Genomic DNA, 17,516 nt, shown 5'->3' with positions numbered 1-17,516 from the left:
GGAGGTGCGGGGGGGATTGTGTACCAATGAGGGAGTTTTTCTTTTGCTTTTGAAGGAGAAGAGCAAAGGGGGGGGGCGGGGAGAAGGATGCAACAATGAATGAATGGAATTCCAAAATCTCTGTAGATGTTCATTGAAATGAAAAAGAAATAAATTAAAATGTATTAAAAAAATTAAAACTAAAAAGGAAGAGAATACTTAGAAAGGGATGGAAAAAGAATCACCAATTTCTCAGTTATTCTCTGGTATTACAGGGACTTCCAAAGTCAGGAAGAAAGGAGAAAGAATGACTAGAACATGAAATCTATATCACTGGTAGAATTTGATCATTTTGTACTGAAGAACCAGTATTTTGTGTCTTCACTAATATCAACAACTACATGTTAGGAATATGCTGTGTTTAATACCTTCTTAGGGAGCTTGGTCTAAATTCTATTTCCAGTCTATTCTCTCTCATGGATGAATGAATCACAGAAATAAAATCTAACTATGTAAATCAGAAAAAAAATTTCTAAAATGGAATACACAAAAACTTTCATATACCTTAGTTACATTCAACTAATTGTTAGGAGAGATCATTTATGTCATATAAATTCTTTTTATTTTGAATATGCAAACACAACCAGTTTTTGTATAATACAAACTGTGCTCTTGGTATGTCATTTGCAGATATGACCCCAAGACAAACCAGTGGAGCAGTGACGTGGCCCCGACAAGTACCTGCAGGACAAGTGTTGGCGTGGCAGTTCTGGGAGGCTTTCTCTATGCTGTGGGTGGACAGGATGGTGTGTCTTGCCTCAACATTGTTGAGAGGTGATTTTTTAAAAATGTCATTGTCCATTATTCTTTCTGGAAGAATAGAGATTGTTCTTTAAAATAAACCCTGGTAGTGCTGTGGATAAAGCACTTTGGCTGCTAACCAGAATATTGGCAGTTTGAATCTGATTCTACAGCCCTTCTTCAGGAGGAAGGTGTAGAAGTCTAATTCTGTAAAGATTTACAGCCTCAGAAATCTTATGATCAGATTATAGGGTCACTGAGTTAAAGAAACAATTACAGATGCTATTGGAGCAATGGGGAATCCACTATTTCCTACAGACATTAAGGAAAGCATTTTCAGTTCATTTTCAAGTACAGTAACATGAAATATACAGCACTAGTTTTTAAAAATCATATGTAACACTGATTATTCCTAACATCCAAGTGGTGAGAACACATTTTAAATGACATTCTGTATACAAAATAGGTGCTGATTTCTTCCCAGTCTACCTGTAATACATTTAATGCATTATGCCTGGACCAACTTCAGAGATATTATTGGAGAAATAGTATTTTGTCTAGCATATTTTATAAAGACTTCATAGACTGCTTTTTAGATTATATCAGGGTTTTTATTGATTTCTCACTTAATTATTCCTAAACATTATGTTTTATAATATTAAAGTTGATTTAATGTAATTAATTACAATGTGTGATATACCCTTGATTATGTTGCCTTTCGTGTACCATATTAATACTTTTTACTCTCAGTCTCCCTCCATTCCCATCCCGCTGTATAAATCTTCCTAGCTTTTTGTAATAGTTATTTTGTATCATAATTGTCCTTTGTGACTAATTTAAGAGTTCTGGTGGCATAGTCAGTAAGGAGTTGCATTGCTGGCCCAAAGAAGTCAACCTGCAAGTCCACAGGAGGGAAATGGACAAGCTCTACCTATGTGATTTACAGGCTCAGAAACCCAATAGAGGGTTGGTTGGGAGTAGGTTCTGACTTGACGAAAATAGTTTTGAGTTATATCACTCAGCATAATTTCGTCTGTATTTATCCATGTTATGCATGAATTCTTTATCATTCTGTAAGGTTGCATGATAATACATTGTATTCCATAATTTCTTTTGCTATTTGTCCATTGATGGACACTTGAGTTGGTTTTGTCTATTATTTTAAGTAATGCTGCCATGAATATGAGTATGCACAACTCTTACTTCTTTAATATATATACCTAGTAGTGAGACTACTTGGTCAAATTATATTTCTATTCCCAGCTTTCCAAAGTAAGTGCAAACGGCATTCCGCAGTGGTTGCACCATTTTGTATTCATACTACAAGTGTATGAGAGTTCTAATCTACTTATACTCTTAGCCAATATTTGTCTGCTGTCATATTGAACTTTGTTACTATTGCATAGGCGAGATGACAGCATTTTGATTGGCATCTGTCTGATAAGGTCATCTGCATGTCTTCTGCTTATTTTGTAACTGGGTAGTTTGGTGAGGTGTTAGAAGTTTTTCATTAATTTTAGAGATGAGTCCCTTGTCATATATGTTGTTGCCAAATATTTCTTTCCTGTCTATGTTTTCCTTTTAGTCTTTTGGAGAATTTTTTATGCATATAAGAATTTCATTTTTAAAAAGTCTAAATCTTCTATCTTATCCTCTGCTGATCATGCATTTTCAGTTATATTTAATAGTCTAGTTATGCCAGAGATTAAGGTTCCTAAATTTGCCCAGTTTACTCTCTGATGAACTGTATAGCTTTAGGGGTTTTGCCTATATCTTTGATCCGTCTTGAGTTAGTTTTTGTATGTGGAATGAAGTATGGGTCTTGATTAAATTTTCTACTAATAGGTCCAGTTTTGCCAGCATCATTTGTTAAAAGGGCTCTTTTCCGGACTTACTACACTTCATCTCTCTGTCAAAGATCAGCCGTCCATATGTGGGTGGGGTTTTTCCCCACGTTGGGTTCCCAGTTCTGTTCCATTGGTCTGTGTGCCTGTCACTGTCCAGTACCAGGCTAGTTTGGTTACTGTGGCTGTAGAATAAATTTTGAGATCAAGAAGTGTGAGGCCTCTTACTTTGTTTTTCTTCTTCAGTATTGCTTTGCTTATCCAGGGACTCTTTCTTTTCCATAAAGTTCTCAAACCTCAAATTCTAATTCATTGACATTGAGTTAGAACCAATTAAAAATTTCTGAGGCTGTAAATTGCACAGAAAGAGATCATCAGTCTCTCTTCTACAGAACTGCAGGTGGATTTGAATTGCCAGAGAGGTGCTACCTTTGAGTTAGAAACACATCTTTCCACAGAGTAGACCATGAGAGATTCTTAGTAAAAAGTCAAAAATTTTAATTTTAAACTTTAGTTTTGCTTGCTTGATTATTGATCATTTTATTTCCTCTTTGTCACTTGTTAACTTAAACCTCTTAAAGTTTAGTTTCCGTATCTTAAGACTCTTGTCATTAATATGTAGATATTGATTATTGTTATATCTTCTTGTTCAGTTGATGCTTTGGTCATTATATTACACCCTGCACTGTCACTTATGCTTAGAGTTTGCCTTTAATACCAGAAATTTACATTACCACTCTTATCTTTTTATTGCATTTGTGTGAATTTTTTTTGTCCCTTTGATTTTTAGTATCTCTTTGTGTTTTAGTTTAAGGTATGTCTATTGTAAGCAGCATATTGAGGACTCATGCTTTCTTAGCCATTCTTTTGTTCTTTTTCTTTTCATTTACTCCATTCAGAGTCAGTGTAATTACTGATAGATATTTAATTGGGTATAGGTTATAGATTGGCTTTCTTGCTTTCATTTTATGGCATGCTTTTTTGTGTTTCTCTGGTTTCTTCATCTTTCTTGGAGGAAATAGGAGGGCATGGAGAATAAGGAGAGAGATCAGACCTTTTTTGTTCTTAGCCAGCTGGTTGTAGATATTGCAGCAATCCTGATTTCCTACACTGACTAGATAAACAGCTGTTCAAAATGGCAGAGCCAGACTATTGACAGTCCTGTGTTGTTAATCTTTAGTTGTTTTCATTCAGTTTCTTCTTTCAGTCAGTATTTGAACTTTTTGATTCAGAGTTCCAGAATTACCAAACATGTCTTCATTTTCTGCTATTTTAGTTGAAGAAATTCTGGTAATTTCATGGGCCTAATCTGTCATTTTACCTGGAAGTCCTCATCCAGTATTATTTTATACAGAAATTCTTTTCTTGATTTCCTACTCTGTTTTCTATTATTCTGTCCTAAAGATTACATTTTGGAATTTCATGTGCTGATAAGAACCTACTAACATCCTGATAAGCACATAATATTTTCATCCTCACTTTTTGAAAAGAAAAAATTTGTAACTTTTTAAAATAACACTTACTAGATGTCTCTTGAGAGAAGACATCATGCTAGGAAATGAATGGTGGAAGGTCAATGAAAGAGAAGACCTTCAAGGAGATAACAGCTATATTAACATAGTGACTGCAACCCTAGACTCCAGTGTATCAGCAGTGATTGGGATGGCACAAGACAGGACAGGGTTCAGATCTGTTATTCATAGGATCACTATGAGTTATTCTTGATACAATGACATATAACAACCACATTTAGTTTGATTTTCTCTTATAACAGTTATTTTGGTCTTTTCTTGCTTCCTTGTCTTTGTAATGACCTTTTTCTTTCTTCATAAATGATATCTCTGATGATAGCCCACAACTAGTCTGATATCCAGTCACTGGTGTTTAATGCATTAAATCTATTATTGAGGTGTTTTTTTAAAAAAAAATTTAAAAAAATCTATTATTGAGGTGGTTTTTTAAAGTATTTAAAAGGAACAAGGATAACATACATATGGCTGAGTTTTACCTCTACTAACGCCACAAAGTGTAACTGTAACCAGCAACAACATCCACAGTGTAAAACCGATCCCTACAAAGTGAGATATGGTCCCCCAGCCTCCACCTCTATTCTGCTGCCTCTACTTCTTATTCCTGGGTTCAAAACTTGTTGTAAATTACCACACAGACTTTACAAGATATTTTTTTACTCACAGTTGGGGCGTTCATTAAGGAAACAAGTTGGAGATGGTGAGGGCAAAGATAGCACACATAGAAAGTCCAGGCTCAGTAAATAACAGTCTCCAGCCAGCTCCTCCTTCAATCATCCATCAAACGAAATCTCAGGTTCTGTCTCAGGGATTCTTGCCCTGGCTTCATCTCAAGGGCCTTGGCTATATCTCAAGAGCTCTGGCTCTGGTTCCTTCTCAAGGACCCTGGCCCTGGCTCCATCTCAAGGGCTTTGCCTTGCTACAGTCTCTCTGCAGTCTGGTTAGCTCCTTCTCTTCTGTTGACTTTACAGCTATTGATGATGATGAAGAGTCTGATCACTCACCACACAGCCACAGTTGAGGTAGTTGGAAATGATGCTGGGTTGAAGTTGTTGGGGTGGGGGGAGACTAAGTCATGAAGAGAAAAGTCATTCTCAAAAATCCATAAAGTGCGGTAGACTAAAGGTCATATATTCTTCAACTTCAGTTTGAACTTGCTTATGAGTAATTGTTCCACAGTCAACCTTTGACTGCTGATATTAATGCTTAAGAACAGTGATGTCAGTTTAAATACTAAAGTACTTCTGATTCCCAGAATTTGCCATAGTATTTTCAGTTGCTTCTATGCCTCTGAAAGTTGGACAATTAGTCAAGAAGACAAGAAGAATTAATGCCTTTGAATTGTTTTGGAGAAGAGTATTAAATATCCCATGGACTGGGAACAAAAGAACAAACAAGTTTGCTTGAAGGAAGTACACCCATGGTGCTCCTCAGAGGCAAGGATGGTGAAACTTTGTCTCTCATATTCTCGGCATGTTGTCAGGAAGTGCTAGTCCTTGAAAGAAGACATGCTTGGAAAGGCGGAGGGTCAAAGTGGGAGAGGTTGGCACAGTGACTGTAACAATGGGCTCGAGCGTATCAGAGGTCACGAGATAAAGCACGATTCTGCCTTGTTGTTCATAGGATCACTATGAGTTGTAGTGACCTCAGTGGCACCCAACAGCAACTACAATTTTATTATGTTTAAGTTGAAGAAATTGACTCTGTCGGAGAGATAAAGCTGAAGGTATACCATAAAAGCTGTGCCAATTTTCTCTTACCTCTCAAATTCTTTCTGCACTTTCAGAATTCAATGTAGTACATTCACTAGGATGGCTTTTATAAGAAAATTACAAAAGTATGTGAGAATGTGGAGAAATCCTAACCCTTGTGTATTGCTGGTGAATATGTAAAAGGGTGGAGCAATTGTGAAAAAAGCCAACAGTTTGATAGCTCCTCAGAAAGCTAAACAAATTAGTTAGATAAAAGGAAAAGCTAATAAAATAAGGAGATGATCAGCAAAATATCCCTAAAGAAAATGACATGAAGAGGTGCAAAGTCATTACAGAAAAGAAAAGTGAATACTGTTTCATACATAACACTCCATTATCATAACAAATACCAATTGTGGGAGGGAAATAAAGGCCTGAATTAACAAAAAAAGCCAATACATGTTCACTCAAAAGTGCAGAAGGACAAGTTATAGATAGTAGCTGTAACTAAGAAAGATTTCCCCACCATCAGAGAGTAAATGCAGGGGGCAGGGGACCTGCAGTGAGTCAGAAAGTGCTAAAGGAAAGATTCTCATTGTTTGTATTTAGGGCTGGATAATTACTTGTTTGGGGAGTTGCTTAGTACATTTTTGGATGTTTAATAGCATCCATAGTCTCTACTTAATGAATATGTGCCAAATGCACACCCCTGGTTTAACAACCAATAATATCTACAGACATGTCACATATCCCCTAAGAATCAAAATCACCATTCATTGAGAACTAATTGGGTCAGAGTCATCCGGTCCTCAGGCACTCTACAAATTGACCAGCAGGATGCCCTTCCAAGACATGGCTTCCAACCTGAGGGAAAGCTATTATGAATAGAATAAAAATTGAGCAAGGCACAGACAACACATATCATGAAAAAAGCAGGCCAAAAAGAAGGTGGTGGTTGTGGTGGTGGTTACTGTTATGTGCCATCAAATTGCCTGCAACTCACAGTGACCCTATGTACAATAGCTCTGAACTCTGCCATATTGTGAACTAATCTCATTTTCTCCTGCAGAGTCCTCTTTTGCACTGTCTCTCCACCATCTCCTTCAGTCTTTCTCTCTTGAACTGTCCCTCCACCTTTCCAAGTATGATGCCCCTCTCCAAGGACTGGGCCCTCTTGGCCACATGCCCAAAATATGTCATCCAGAGCTTCACAGTCCTTGCCTCCAAGGAGCAGCTAGATTTCACCCTCTCAGGACAAACCTGTTTGTTCTCTTGGCAGCCCACAGTATGTTCAATACTCTTCTCCAGCACCACAACTCAAAGGCATCAATTCTTCTTCTGTCATCTTTATTAATTGTCCAGTTCTCTGATGCATAGCAAGTAAATGCAAAGATCATGGTGTGGATCAGGTGCACCTTACTCTCTAGACTGACATCATTGCTCTTTAGCACACTGGAGAGGTCCCTGACAGCAGTCTTTCCCAGTGCATTGGTCTTTTGATTTCTTGAATGCTGGTGTCAAGACTGTTGATTGTAGAACCAAGCAAGCTAATTGTTAACAATCTCAGTCTCCTCATCATCCATTATGGTGCTGCCATTTGGCCCAGTGGTGAGAATCTTTGTCTCTTTTATGTTGAGCTTCAATCCATATCAAAGTCCTTGACCTACAGCAAACACTTCAGGTTCTCTTCTGTTTTGCCAAGCAAGGTTGCGTCATCTGCATAATAAAGGTTGTTGATGAGTCTTCTCCAATCCTGATGCCACATTCATCTCATAAAGTCCCAAATGATCTGTTCCACATATAGGTTGAGTAGATATGAAGACAGGATGCATCCCTGACGCACTCCTTTCCTGATTTTTGAATCGTGCACTATCATTGAATAAAGCTAATAAATCTCAGGAAGCAAACCATTATGTTTAACCCTCTCCTGACCCATGGGAAATATATTGCCCACCTCTGTCACAACTGTAGTACATGCTGCTATTTGATCTGCTCAATAACTGTGTGAATCTGAAGAAACAATCCTCACTTTGCCAATCCTATCATTAGAGTCCATTTGGGATATATGTGGCATAATTGCATCAAAATACATGTTACTACAATATTTTCCCCCTTGTTTTCAATATGGCTCCATTACTCAAAGCACATGGTATCAACAAAAAAATTCAAAGCAGGATATAATTTGGTCATGAAAGAATAGATAGTACATTTTAAAAACCAACTAGGTGCTCTACAGTATTTGAAAAAAATACCATAAATCGCTTTAAAATTTCAGAAAAATTAATTTAATATAAGCATGAATAATGATAGAATATTGAGACTATATCCTATGCAAAGGTCCTATTTCATAAAAGAGAACAAAAAGTAGAATAACATCTCTAGACACCATAAAAGCACATCAGAAATACAGCCCCTCAGAAGAGGAAAAAACTAGTCACTTTAAATGCGTTAAAATCATACCAGATGAGGGGTGGGGAGGAGCAGGGAAATGAGCCAAAAAATACCCAGACTCCCAGGCCCTCAAGCTTGTTCCACTTCGTGCCAGCCCTCTATCAGGTTTCCAAGGATATAAATCTCATATATATTTTTAATTGGTTTTCATATAATTCCTTTACATTATGTTTCATTCATGTAATTGTTTCATATAATCATTCATATACATTCTGTTTTACTTTTTTTCTTAATTGGTTTGCTTAAAAAGTTTATATACATTTTGTTTCACACTATTCTTCATTCACATTGTTTCATATAATCATTCTCATGCATTGTTTCATAAAATCAATCACAGTTGGACCTTGCCCATCATTACCCTGTCTTTTCAGGTCTCTGCTGGATCCTTCCCATTTCCTTCACCCCCTCATTCCACCCACCAAACTGTGCAGCCTGTGGTTTCACCCTTACCTATCCTCACCCCTCTGTTCCCCCTGTACCCCCACCTTGAGTTCCTGTACGTGTTTTACTATTTATCCTTCTGTTTTTACAGTAATGGTCTTATGCAGTATTTGTCCTCATGAGACTGAGTTCACTCAGCATAAAGCTCTCCAGCCTCTCCCAAGTAACGTAGTATTTTTCAAAATCGTTGCTCCTAAGTGCTGCATAGTGTTCCATTGTGTGAATATACCACAACCTCTCAATCCATTTGGTTGTGGTTGGACATTTGGGCTGTTTACATGTTCTTGTGATGATAAATAAGGCTGCTAAGACTATTGGTGTACAAATCTCAGTTTGTGTCTCAGTTCCAATTTCCCTGGGGTATAATCCTAGTAGTGGAATACCTGTTTCTATGCTCAACATTTTGAGGAAATGCCAAACTGTCTCCCAGAGTGGTTGCACCTTTTTACAATCCCACCAACAGTATTTGAGAGTTCTCCCCTCTCCACATCCCAAGGATATATTTTTTTAATTTTATACTGATTTATTTACAACGTTTTAATACATTGTTTTTCACAAAAGAACCTTTCCATTTCCTTCACTCCACTCACCCATCAAATTGTGCAACCCTGTGATTAACAGCCCCCCAACCCTCTGCTTCCACCCTCCCCCTCCCATGGATTCTCACACTAATTGTTTGTCCTTGTGAGGCTGAGTTCACTCAGCATAATTCTCTCCAGCCCCTTCCAAGTTAGGTAGTAATTTACAAAATCATTGCTCCTGTGTGCTGCATAGTATTCCACTGTATTAATGTACCACAATTTCTCAACCAATTCATTTTTGGCTGGACATCTGTTCAGGTCTCCATTTGAGCCTCAGTTCTCATTTTCTAAGGGTATTCAAATCCACGGGAACCAAAATTTGACCTTGAGTCTGTCCCACCTGAATTTCAAAACCATCTCAGGAAAAGGTTTGAGGCCTTGAACACTAATGAGAAAAGACCAGATGAGCTGTGGGAGGATATCAAGAATACCATCCAGGAAGAATGCAAAAGGTCATTGCCAAGACAGGATGAAGAAAAGACCAAGATAGATGTCAGAAGAAACTCAGAATATTGCAGTAGAGCACTGAGAAGCCAACACAAAGGGAAGAAATCTAGATATTAAGGAGTTGAACAGAAGATTCCAAAGGGCAGCGTGGAAAGACAAAGTATTACAATGAAATGTGCAAAGAGCTGGAGTCAGAAAATCAAAGGGACTAAACTCACTCAGCATTGCTTAAACTGAAGGAACTGAAAAACAAATTCAAGCTTCTAATTGCAATACTAAAGGATGATTTGGGCAGAATATTAAATGATCCAGGAAGCATTAAAAGAAGATGGAAGGTATACAGAATCATTTTACCAAAAGGAATTGGCAGACACAGAACAATTTCATGAAACAACATATGAGCAAGAGCCTTTGGTGATGAAGTAAGAAGTTCAAGCTGCTCTGAGAGAATTGGCAAAAAACAAGGCCCCAGGAATTGATGGCATAACCAACTGACATATTTCAGGAGACGCTGCCCTGGATGTGCTCACCAGGTTGTGCCAAGAAATCTGGAGGACAACCACCTGGCCAACTGACTGGAAAAGATCTATATTCATTCCCATTCCAAAGAAAGGTGGCCCAACAGAGTGTGGAAATTAGCGATCATTGATATCACATGCAAACAAGATTTTGCTGAAGATTATACAAAAACTACTGGACAGCACATCAACAGAGAACTACCTGAAGTGTAGGCTGGGTTTAGAAGAGGCCAGGGTACTAGGGATATTATATCTAATGTCGGATGGATTTTGGCTGAAAGCAAAGAGTACCAGAGGAATGTCTGTCTGTACTTCATTGACTATGCAAAGGCATTTGACTGTGTGGATCACAACAAACTGTGGCAGACTGTGAGAAGAATGGGAATCCCAGAACCCTTGTTAGTGCTTATGCGAAGCCTATACTTGGTCCAGGAGGCAGTTGTCAGAACAGAGCAAGGGAACACTGCATGGATCAAAATTGGGAAGTATGTACACCAGGGATGTGCCCCATCTCCATACCTTTTTAATAATCTCTATGCAGAACAGATTGTCTGGGAGGCTAGGCTGTATGAAGAGGAATATGGCATCAAGACCGGGGAAGATTCATCAACAACCTACATGATGAACTGTCATGGGTTGCCCATAATGTGAGCAAGTCCAAACTAGGCTCCATGGAAAGACCAAGAGAGAGCTGTGCAGTCAGTCCCAGCTGCTTTACCTCTGCTGTTCCACCTGCAGCCACCATTCACTGCAAACATACAAGGGACCTGAGCCAGCACTGTTCAGTGACGTCCTTCTTGAGCCATATAAACAAAAATTATTGTTGTTTAAGTCATTGAGTTTTGGGGTGATTTGTTATGTAGCAGTATATTGGTAGCTTAGGAGGTTAGAAGAGGTGTCATATACCTTTATGAGGAAAGTGTGAGGCCAGTTCTGGGAATGTCAAAGACTTAAAACTAAAATAAAATGAAATTGTCAGGGTGAACAACAGTTGCTAGGACCACATTAACAAGAATGGTAAATAAACAGAAAGGAACAAGTCCCTTTTCTCACGCTCAGACTTTCAGTCTCGTCCATCTTTTAATCTAACAAGAAACAGATGGCAAAGGAGCAGTGTTGTTTGTAGTTCGGTGTGGAACATAGCTCAATAATGTATAGGCACAAATCTTAAATGTATTTTTTCCTAATAACCAAGCAAATGATATTCTCAGTATGTATACAAGTCAGTGTAGCCAGGATATTGATTTTAGACCTTATGAAAAAGCTTTACTTCTTCAAAACATGCCAACAGTCTTTCATTTCTCCTACTATAGATATGATCCAAAGGAGAACAAGTGGACTCGTGTGGCTTCTATGAGCACTAGAAGATTAGGCGTTGCTGTGGCTGTATTAGGAGGATTTTTATATGCTGTAGGTGGTTCTGATGGGACATCTCCACTCAATACAGGTTAGTCCCTTCCCTCAGTCAATCTGGTTACCCCTAACTAGCATTTATCCTTTGTTGTAGTTGTTGTTGAGTACCGTAGAGTCAGAATCAACCCATAGCTGACTCTCCAGCAGGTTTTCAGAGACAGTTAATTGCACGGGAGGAGATAGCCCTTCCTTTTCCTGCAGAGCAGCTGCTGACCTCAAGCCAAATGCTTCCGGGATTGCAGCACAACTTCTCTTGCCACTGGGCCACCATAGTTCCTTATATATCCTTTAGTTCCTCTATGAATAGGATAGAGGCCAGGTTATTCTATAACTTGGTAGAAAAACATTTTCTTTTCCCTATAGGAGAGTACACCTCTTCCTCAACTTCTTCCTTAGCCTTAATGTTCTAGTACAGTCCCCAAATAGGTTTCTCCTATGCTGCAAACAACTGAAAATTTCTAAGGAATAAAAAGGACTAATTTTTTGCATGTTATTTCCCTTTCACCCTTACTTCTCCTTAAAGAGAACCATAACACACACACACACACATACACACAGCATCCCTCTATATAATACCAAAATAAATTTTAACTAGAAATTGATTTATTTGTTAATTGTTTTTATTTTGGGATGAGTATTTTTGCCAAAGGATATTATAAATGTGGCTCTAGCTAGCATCATTCTTATATCTTGTCTGGTCTTTTTCAATGGTTTAAAGTGCAGGGTTGGTTTTTGAGTGTTTTTGTTTGGTTGGTTTGTGGGGTTTTTATTTTATTAATTTTAATGAACATTTACAGATATTTTGGATTTCCATTCATTCATTGTTGCACTTTTCTCCCTGCCCAGCCCTTTTTTTGTGGTTGGGTGTTTTTGTTGTTGTTGTTGTTTTTTAAGACAGAGGATAAGCACAGAAGTTGATTGTGATAATAAATCATTAATAATGAAAGGTGCTAAAAGTTCTGATATTGTTTCTTTCAAGATAAGAGTGGGGCTGGGGTCACCTGCCTAATTCGTGCTGTAGCCAGAACTAGAACATAGATGTGTCTTGATTCCACCATACCAACCTGAAAGAAACCAATCCTTTGTGAGAATGTATGTGGTGTGCTGTTCAGATTGAAAGGTCACTCACTAGTTTTTTTCTCTACAGTGGAGAGATACAATCCTCAGGAAAACAGATGGCATACTATAGCCCCTATGGGGACCCGGAGGAAACACCTGGGCTGTGCAGTGTATCAGGACATGATCTATGCCGTAGGAGGCAGAGATGACACTACAGAGCTTAGCAGTGCTGAGAGATACAACCCCAGGACCAACCAGTGGTCTCCAGTGGTGGCTATGACATCACGCCGAAGTGGAGTGAGTACTTCCTGCTTGCCCAACTGCTGAGATTCAGAGCTTCAAAAAATAAGCACCGAGAGCTCTGTACAACTATCCATAGTTTTCAAGCCTGGGACATTTTAGAAGCATATCTGTCTTTCAGAGTACTTTTGGGTGAGTTAGTAAAGTGCAAACCATTGTAACACCTAAGGACCTGTGCAGAAGTATGGTGGCATGAACAAGTGCATGGTTCTGACAGTGTCTAGCAGTTATTTCAGCATATCACAGCAAAGAGCTTAGGTGGAAAAGGGGGGGAAATGAAGGAGGGGAGGCCAGAATAGTTGGCTAAGATGGATTTTTCCCCCACTGAGGGCAAGAGGGCCTGAATAGTCTAAGGACTTGAAGCTTATACTGAGTCTCTTGGGAAGCTTTAGAAAGTTTGTAAGAAAAAAAAATGACAGCATTATTATTTCCAAAAGAGAATACTAGAAATTTAGAGTAGATTAGAATATGAATTGAAAGAAGTGAAAGCAGTTTAGAGGATCTTTAGAATTATTTTCCTAAAATTTAAGTAATAATCTATTTTGGAAACGTCTGTAAATGTTATACTTCAGTATATAATTTAAAGCTTCCATAATTTAGTACTTTTGTGTCATTACTTTTTTTCCCCTCCATGTTCACATAAGCCATAAAGAATTCTCTTTTTATGAAACATTCTTAACCAGAAACTAGTCTAAACTTTCCCAGTAATTTTCGTTTTTCCAACAGCCACTGTGTTTTGTTCTTATAGGTGGGCCTGGCGGTGGTGAATGGACAACTCATGGCAGTAGGAGGTTTTGATGGCACAACATACTTGAAGACCATTGAAGTTTTTGATCCTGATGCCAATACATGGAGGTAAACTTTAAGCAGTGTTACAGATCATCTTACTTACAGCGTAAGGTTATCCATATTTGATGGCTCAGTTTGGACTTCATTGCTATAAAGTGAGAGATACCTTACAAAATTAGAACTTCAAGAAACAGACACACTCTCTAGCTCTGTCATATTCAGCTGAGACCATGGCATTGAAATAAAATGGCTGAGCAAATGAATAGTAGTTAACAGTGTTAGAACGTAAGGTTTTGACTCTCAATCTATCAGTGCAATTTTTCTGACTTTTGCTTAATTTTAAAACGTTTGTCTCCAGAGTTTTTTTAAAATTAAATGTATTACCATTCTACTTAAAATCTAATCAGTTTTAAGTCATTTTTGGAGAGGGCTGCATTTATAGGTTAAATTCTACTTTGCTTTTAAATTCTTGTCTATTAAATCCTATGTACATTACATAGCAATGCATTATAAATTCTCGTAAGTCTCCTGACTTAGGAACTTAGCAAAAATCTCAAAATCTTTGAGCTCATAATTCTAAATAATCAGTCAATGACATATTTTATACTGGACTTTTAAGACTAACACTTAGATATGCCCAATGCTTTTATTTAGCAGAGATTAAAATGCTAAATAGTTAATACTAAAATATAATACAGAATATTAATGCTACAGGTTTGATATATTCCCTTCTTTAATTCTAAGTCTTCTAAGAAAATAATTTTGCTTTCCAAAGCAATTCGGGATTTCCTTCACAGCAAATTTTGCTCTAGTTGCTTTATTGAACAAGTTTAGGATTATTGGTATCAAAACCATGAGCTCTAGAGTAACAGACATTCTGGGAGGTTTTATGACCATAAACGGTAAGCAGGGCCCTATTTTAGGGTCAGTGTAGCCTAGTGCTGAGAGCTCTGGTGACCTACGTGGTAGGAAGCTGTGCTGCAATCCAGAAGGCATGTGGTACAAAATCCATCAGCTGCTCTGTGGGAGAAAGATGGGCATTATTCTCCTCCCTTGCAATTAACTGCCTCTGAAAACGTGCTGGAGGTTCAGCTACAGGTTGGTTCCAACTAGAAGATACACAAGTAGTTGTACTGCCAACCCAAAGGCATGCAGTTCAAATCCCCAGCTGCTTCACTGGAGAAAGATGGGCAGTCTCTTCCCATATAATTTATAGCCTCTAAAATCCCACAGGAGGGTCAACTTTGATTTGGTTGCAACTTGAGGCAAGGAACAATAACAGTTTCAAAAGGGACATGCAGTAGTCCAATATTTCCTCATTTTGAGCCTCCAGCTACCCACCTAGGATTTTGGCTTGGGGCTCATTGGGTGTTTTTTTTTAAATACTCTCTGAATATAATGAATAAACTAAGTATTCATCTCTAGGAAGGCCTTCACTATTTACATGGCTTTTTTTTTCATTATTATTCCGGACATTGTGATGGTTCTATTTTGCTCAGTGATCACAATACTTTTCCCTCCTTCATCACATTTTCACAGTCCTGTGAAGTCAGTAAAGATTTACTGGGAGTGCTACCCCAAGCCTGCTCTGCCTTCTTGTTGATTCCACCTCATGGTGACCCTCCATCAGACCTCCCGCACTGTAAATCTTTGCTGAATGAGACTGCCTTATCTTTCCCCTATGGAGAAGCTGGTGGCTTCAAACTGCCAACCTTTCAGTCAACAATGCAACACATAATTTACTGTATCACCAGGGCTTCTTAAGAATACCAAACTTAAAAAAAAAAAATCCCCTACCCTCGTGGAGTCAGCTGCAGTGAGGGAGATAGGCAGTACTATCCAGAGGGTGGAAGTGCTCTGATGAATAGCAAAGCAAGGGAGAATAAGAACTACAGGGGGGTAAGTCAGTTTTAAAGGTGATCAGGGAAGATCACTAACAAAACTGAATAGAGCTAAGTGACACATAATAGCTTAATAAATGAAGATAATGGTTTAATGAATCTTCCACTTGGGTGGTATTTTTTCCACTCAGTTCTTTATTAGAATTTTATTTGGAAAATGTCCGAAGTATGTCAGACGAAGCCCCAGAATCCTTGCCTCCAAGGAGTAGCCTGGTTTAACCCTCTCTAGGATGAATCTGTTTGTTTTCTTGGCAGTCCATGGTACATTCAATACTCTTCTCCAGCACCACAGCTCAAAGGCGTCAATTTTCCTTCTATCCTCCCTAGTCATTGTCCAACTCTCTGATGATGTTGTAAGGAGAGACAGGTCTTTAGAGAGGGACATCATGCTGGGTAGAGTAGAGGGACAGTGCAGGAGGGGAAGACCCTCTATGAGGTGGATTGATTCAGTGACTGGGGTAATTGGGATGGGTGTGTCAGAGGCAATGAGATTGGCACAGGATAGAGCACGGTTTAGGGCTGTTGTACATAGGGTCGCTATGAGTCGCAAACGACTCGAAGGCACATAACAACAACAACAACAACATTTGGAAAATAAGCAGAATTTAGTTCTGCCACTTAATTATTATAGTCCAATGTGAGGGGTTTTTAGTGTCACTAAACAGTCAGTTATAGATGACCAGGTAATCTCTTTAACAACTTATCCTCAAGAATTACATGAACATGGTAAGTAATATTCATGAGATGTGCACAGTGGTTAAGGCACTTCTGTGAAGACGACAGCCTGGAAACCCCGCGAGCAGTTCTGTCCTGGAGGGTTGCTATCAGACAGCATCAATTTAGTGGCAACAAGTTTTTAGAACAGTCATTAAGTTCCTGAAGATATTGAGAGATCACTATGTTTTCTTCAGATAGTCTCCCATATGGGAGATAAGCAATGTCTGAAATAATTCTGCAACTTAACCAGACTCAGTTCCAATTTCTCATATTTAGATGTGTGTCAAGTTGAAAAAACTAGTAGTGACACAAGGTGTAAAAGCATGTGTTACATAAACTCTTAGTTAATGAAAAGAATTGCTCTTTCCACTTAGAAGATCTGCTGCTGCTTTTTTTCCTTGCAGGTTATATGGCGGGATGAATTATCGTCGACTAGGGGGTGGCGTCGGAGTTATTAAAATGACACATTGTGAGTCCCACATATGGTAAACATCAAGTCGGTCATGCTTATGCACCTGTATTCTGGAGAGTCTTGACTTTGGAGCTTTGTACATTTCAAGAAAACATTACAATTTTACTCTTTGCCGGTGCCTCAACATATGGAAATACAAATCCAATGAAACTACTTCACCTGCAAGATGCCACCTTTGCACAATAATTTTCAGCTCTGAAGAATATTTATTTTTTATTTTAACTTATCATGTACTTTTTTTGTACTTAACCTTCTTCCTACCAAGAAAAAAAAAAGAAAAATAAGAAATTCCAAGCAGCAGAACTAAATTTTTAAGGTATTGATTGCATTTGAAAATATTGCTAAGAGGAGAAGGGTTATTAGGTATGATCTAAGTTGTCACATCTAGGCCCTCCACCCACAGAAATCCTCTTCTTTAAAAGGTTTATCAATGACAAAGGTAGATACACAAAATGTATTGCCTCGCCTCATTCTTAAGAGCACCAGAATACTTGGAAATCTTTTTTAAAGTCTCATTTACAATAATACAATGCAAAAGAAACACTAAGTAAAATTGTAACTCAGTGTTTCAGTTTTTCATAAG

The 17,516-nt window shown here is 38.3% G+C and overlaps 1 protein-coding gene across 1 annotated transcript in view; it reads left to right on the top strand.

Moving 5' to 3' along the window:
- Positions 1-17,194, top strand: part of KLHL20 (kelch-like family member 20) — a 91,371-nt gene extending 74,177 nt beyond the window's left edge. Inside the window, exons 8-12 of the mRNA XM_006892628.1 lie at positions 670-813; positions 11,596-11,729; positions 12,843-13,051; positions 13,803-13,909; positions 16,866-17,194. Coding sequence (XP_006892690.1) covers positions 670-813; positions 11,596-11,729; positions 12,843-13,051; positions 13,803-13,909; positions 16,866-16,950 — 679 coding nt within the window. The 3' untranslated portion in view covers positions 16,951-17,194. The remainder of the gene's footprint in view (positions 1-669; positions 814-11,595; positions 11,730-12,842; positions 13,052-13,802; positions 13,910-16,865) is intronic.
- Positions 17,195-17,516: the final 322 nt, after the last annotated feature.

This window comes from Elephantulus edwardii, unplaced genomic scaffold (genome assembly GCF_000299155.1).
Source record: "Elephantulus edwardii isolate Elephantulus edwardi_28Jun2011 unplaced genomic scaffold, EleEdw1.0 scaffold00117, whole genome shotgun sequence".
Taxonomy (NCBI): Eukaryota; Metazoa; Chordata; class Mammalia; order Macroscelidea; family Macroscelididae; genus Elephantulus; species Elephantulus edwardii.
The sequence above is the reverse complement of the archived record's forward strand: the minus strand, read 5'-3'. Positions and strand labels throughout refer to the sequence as shown.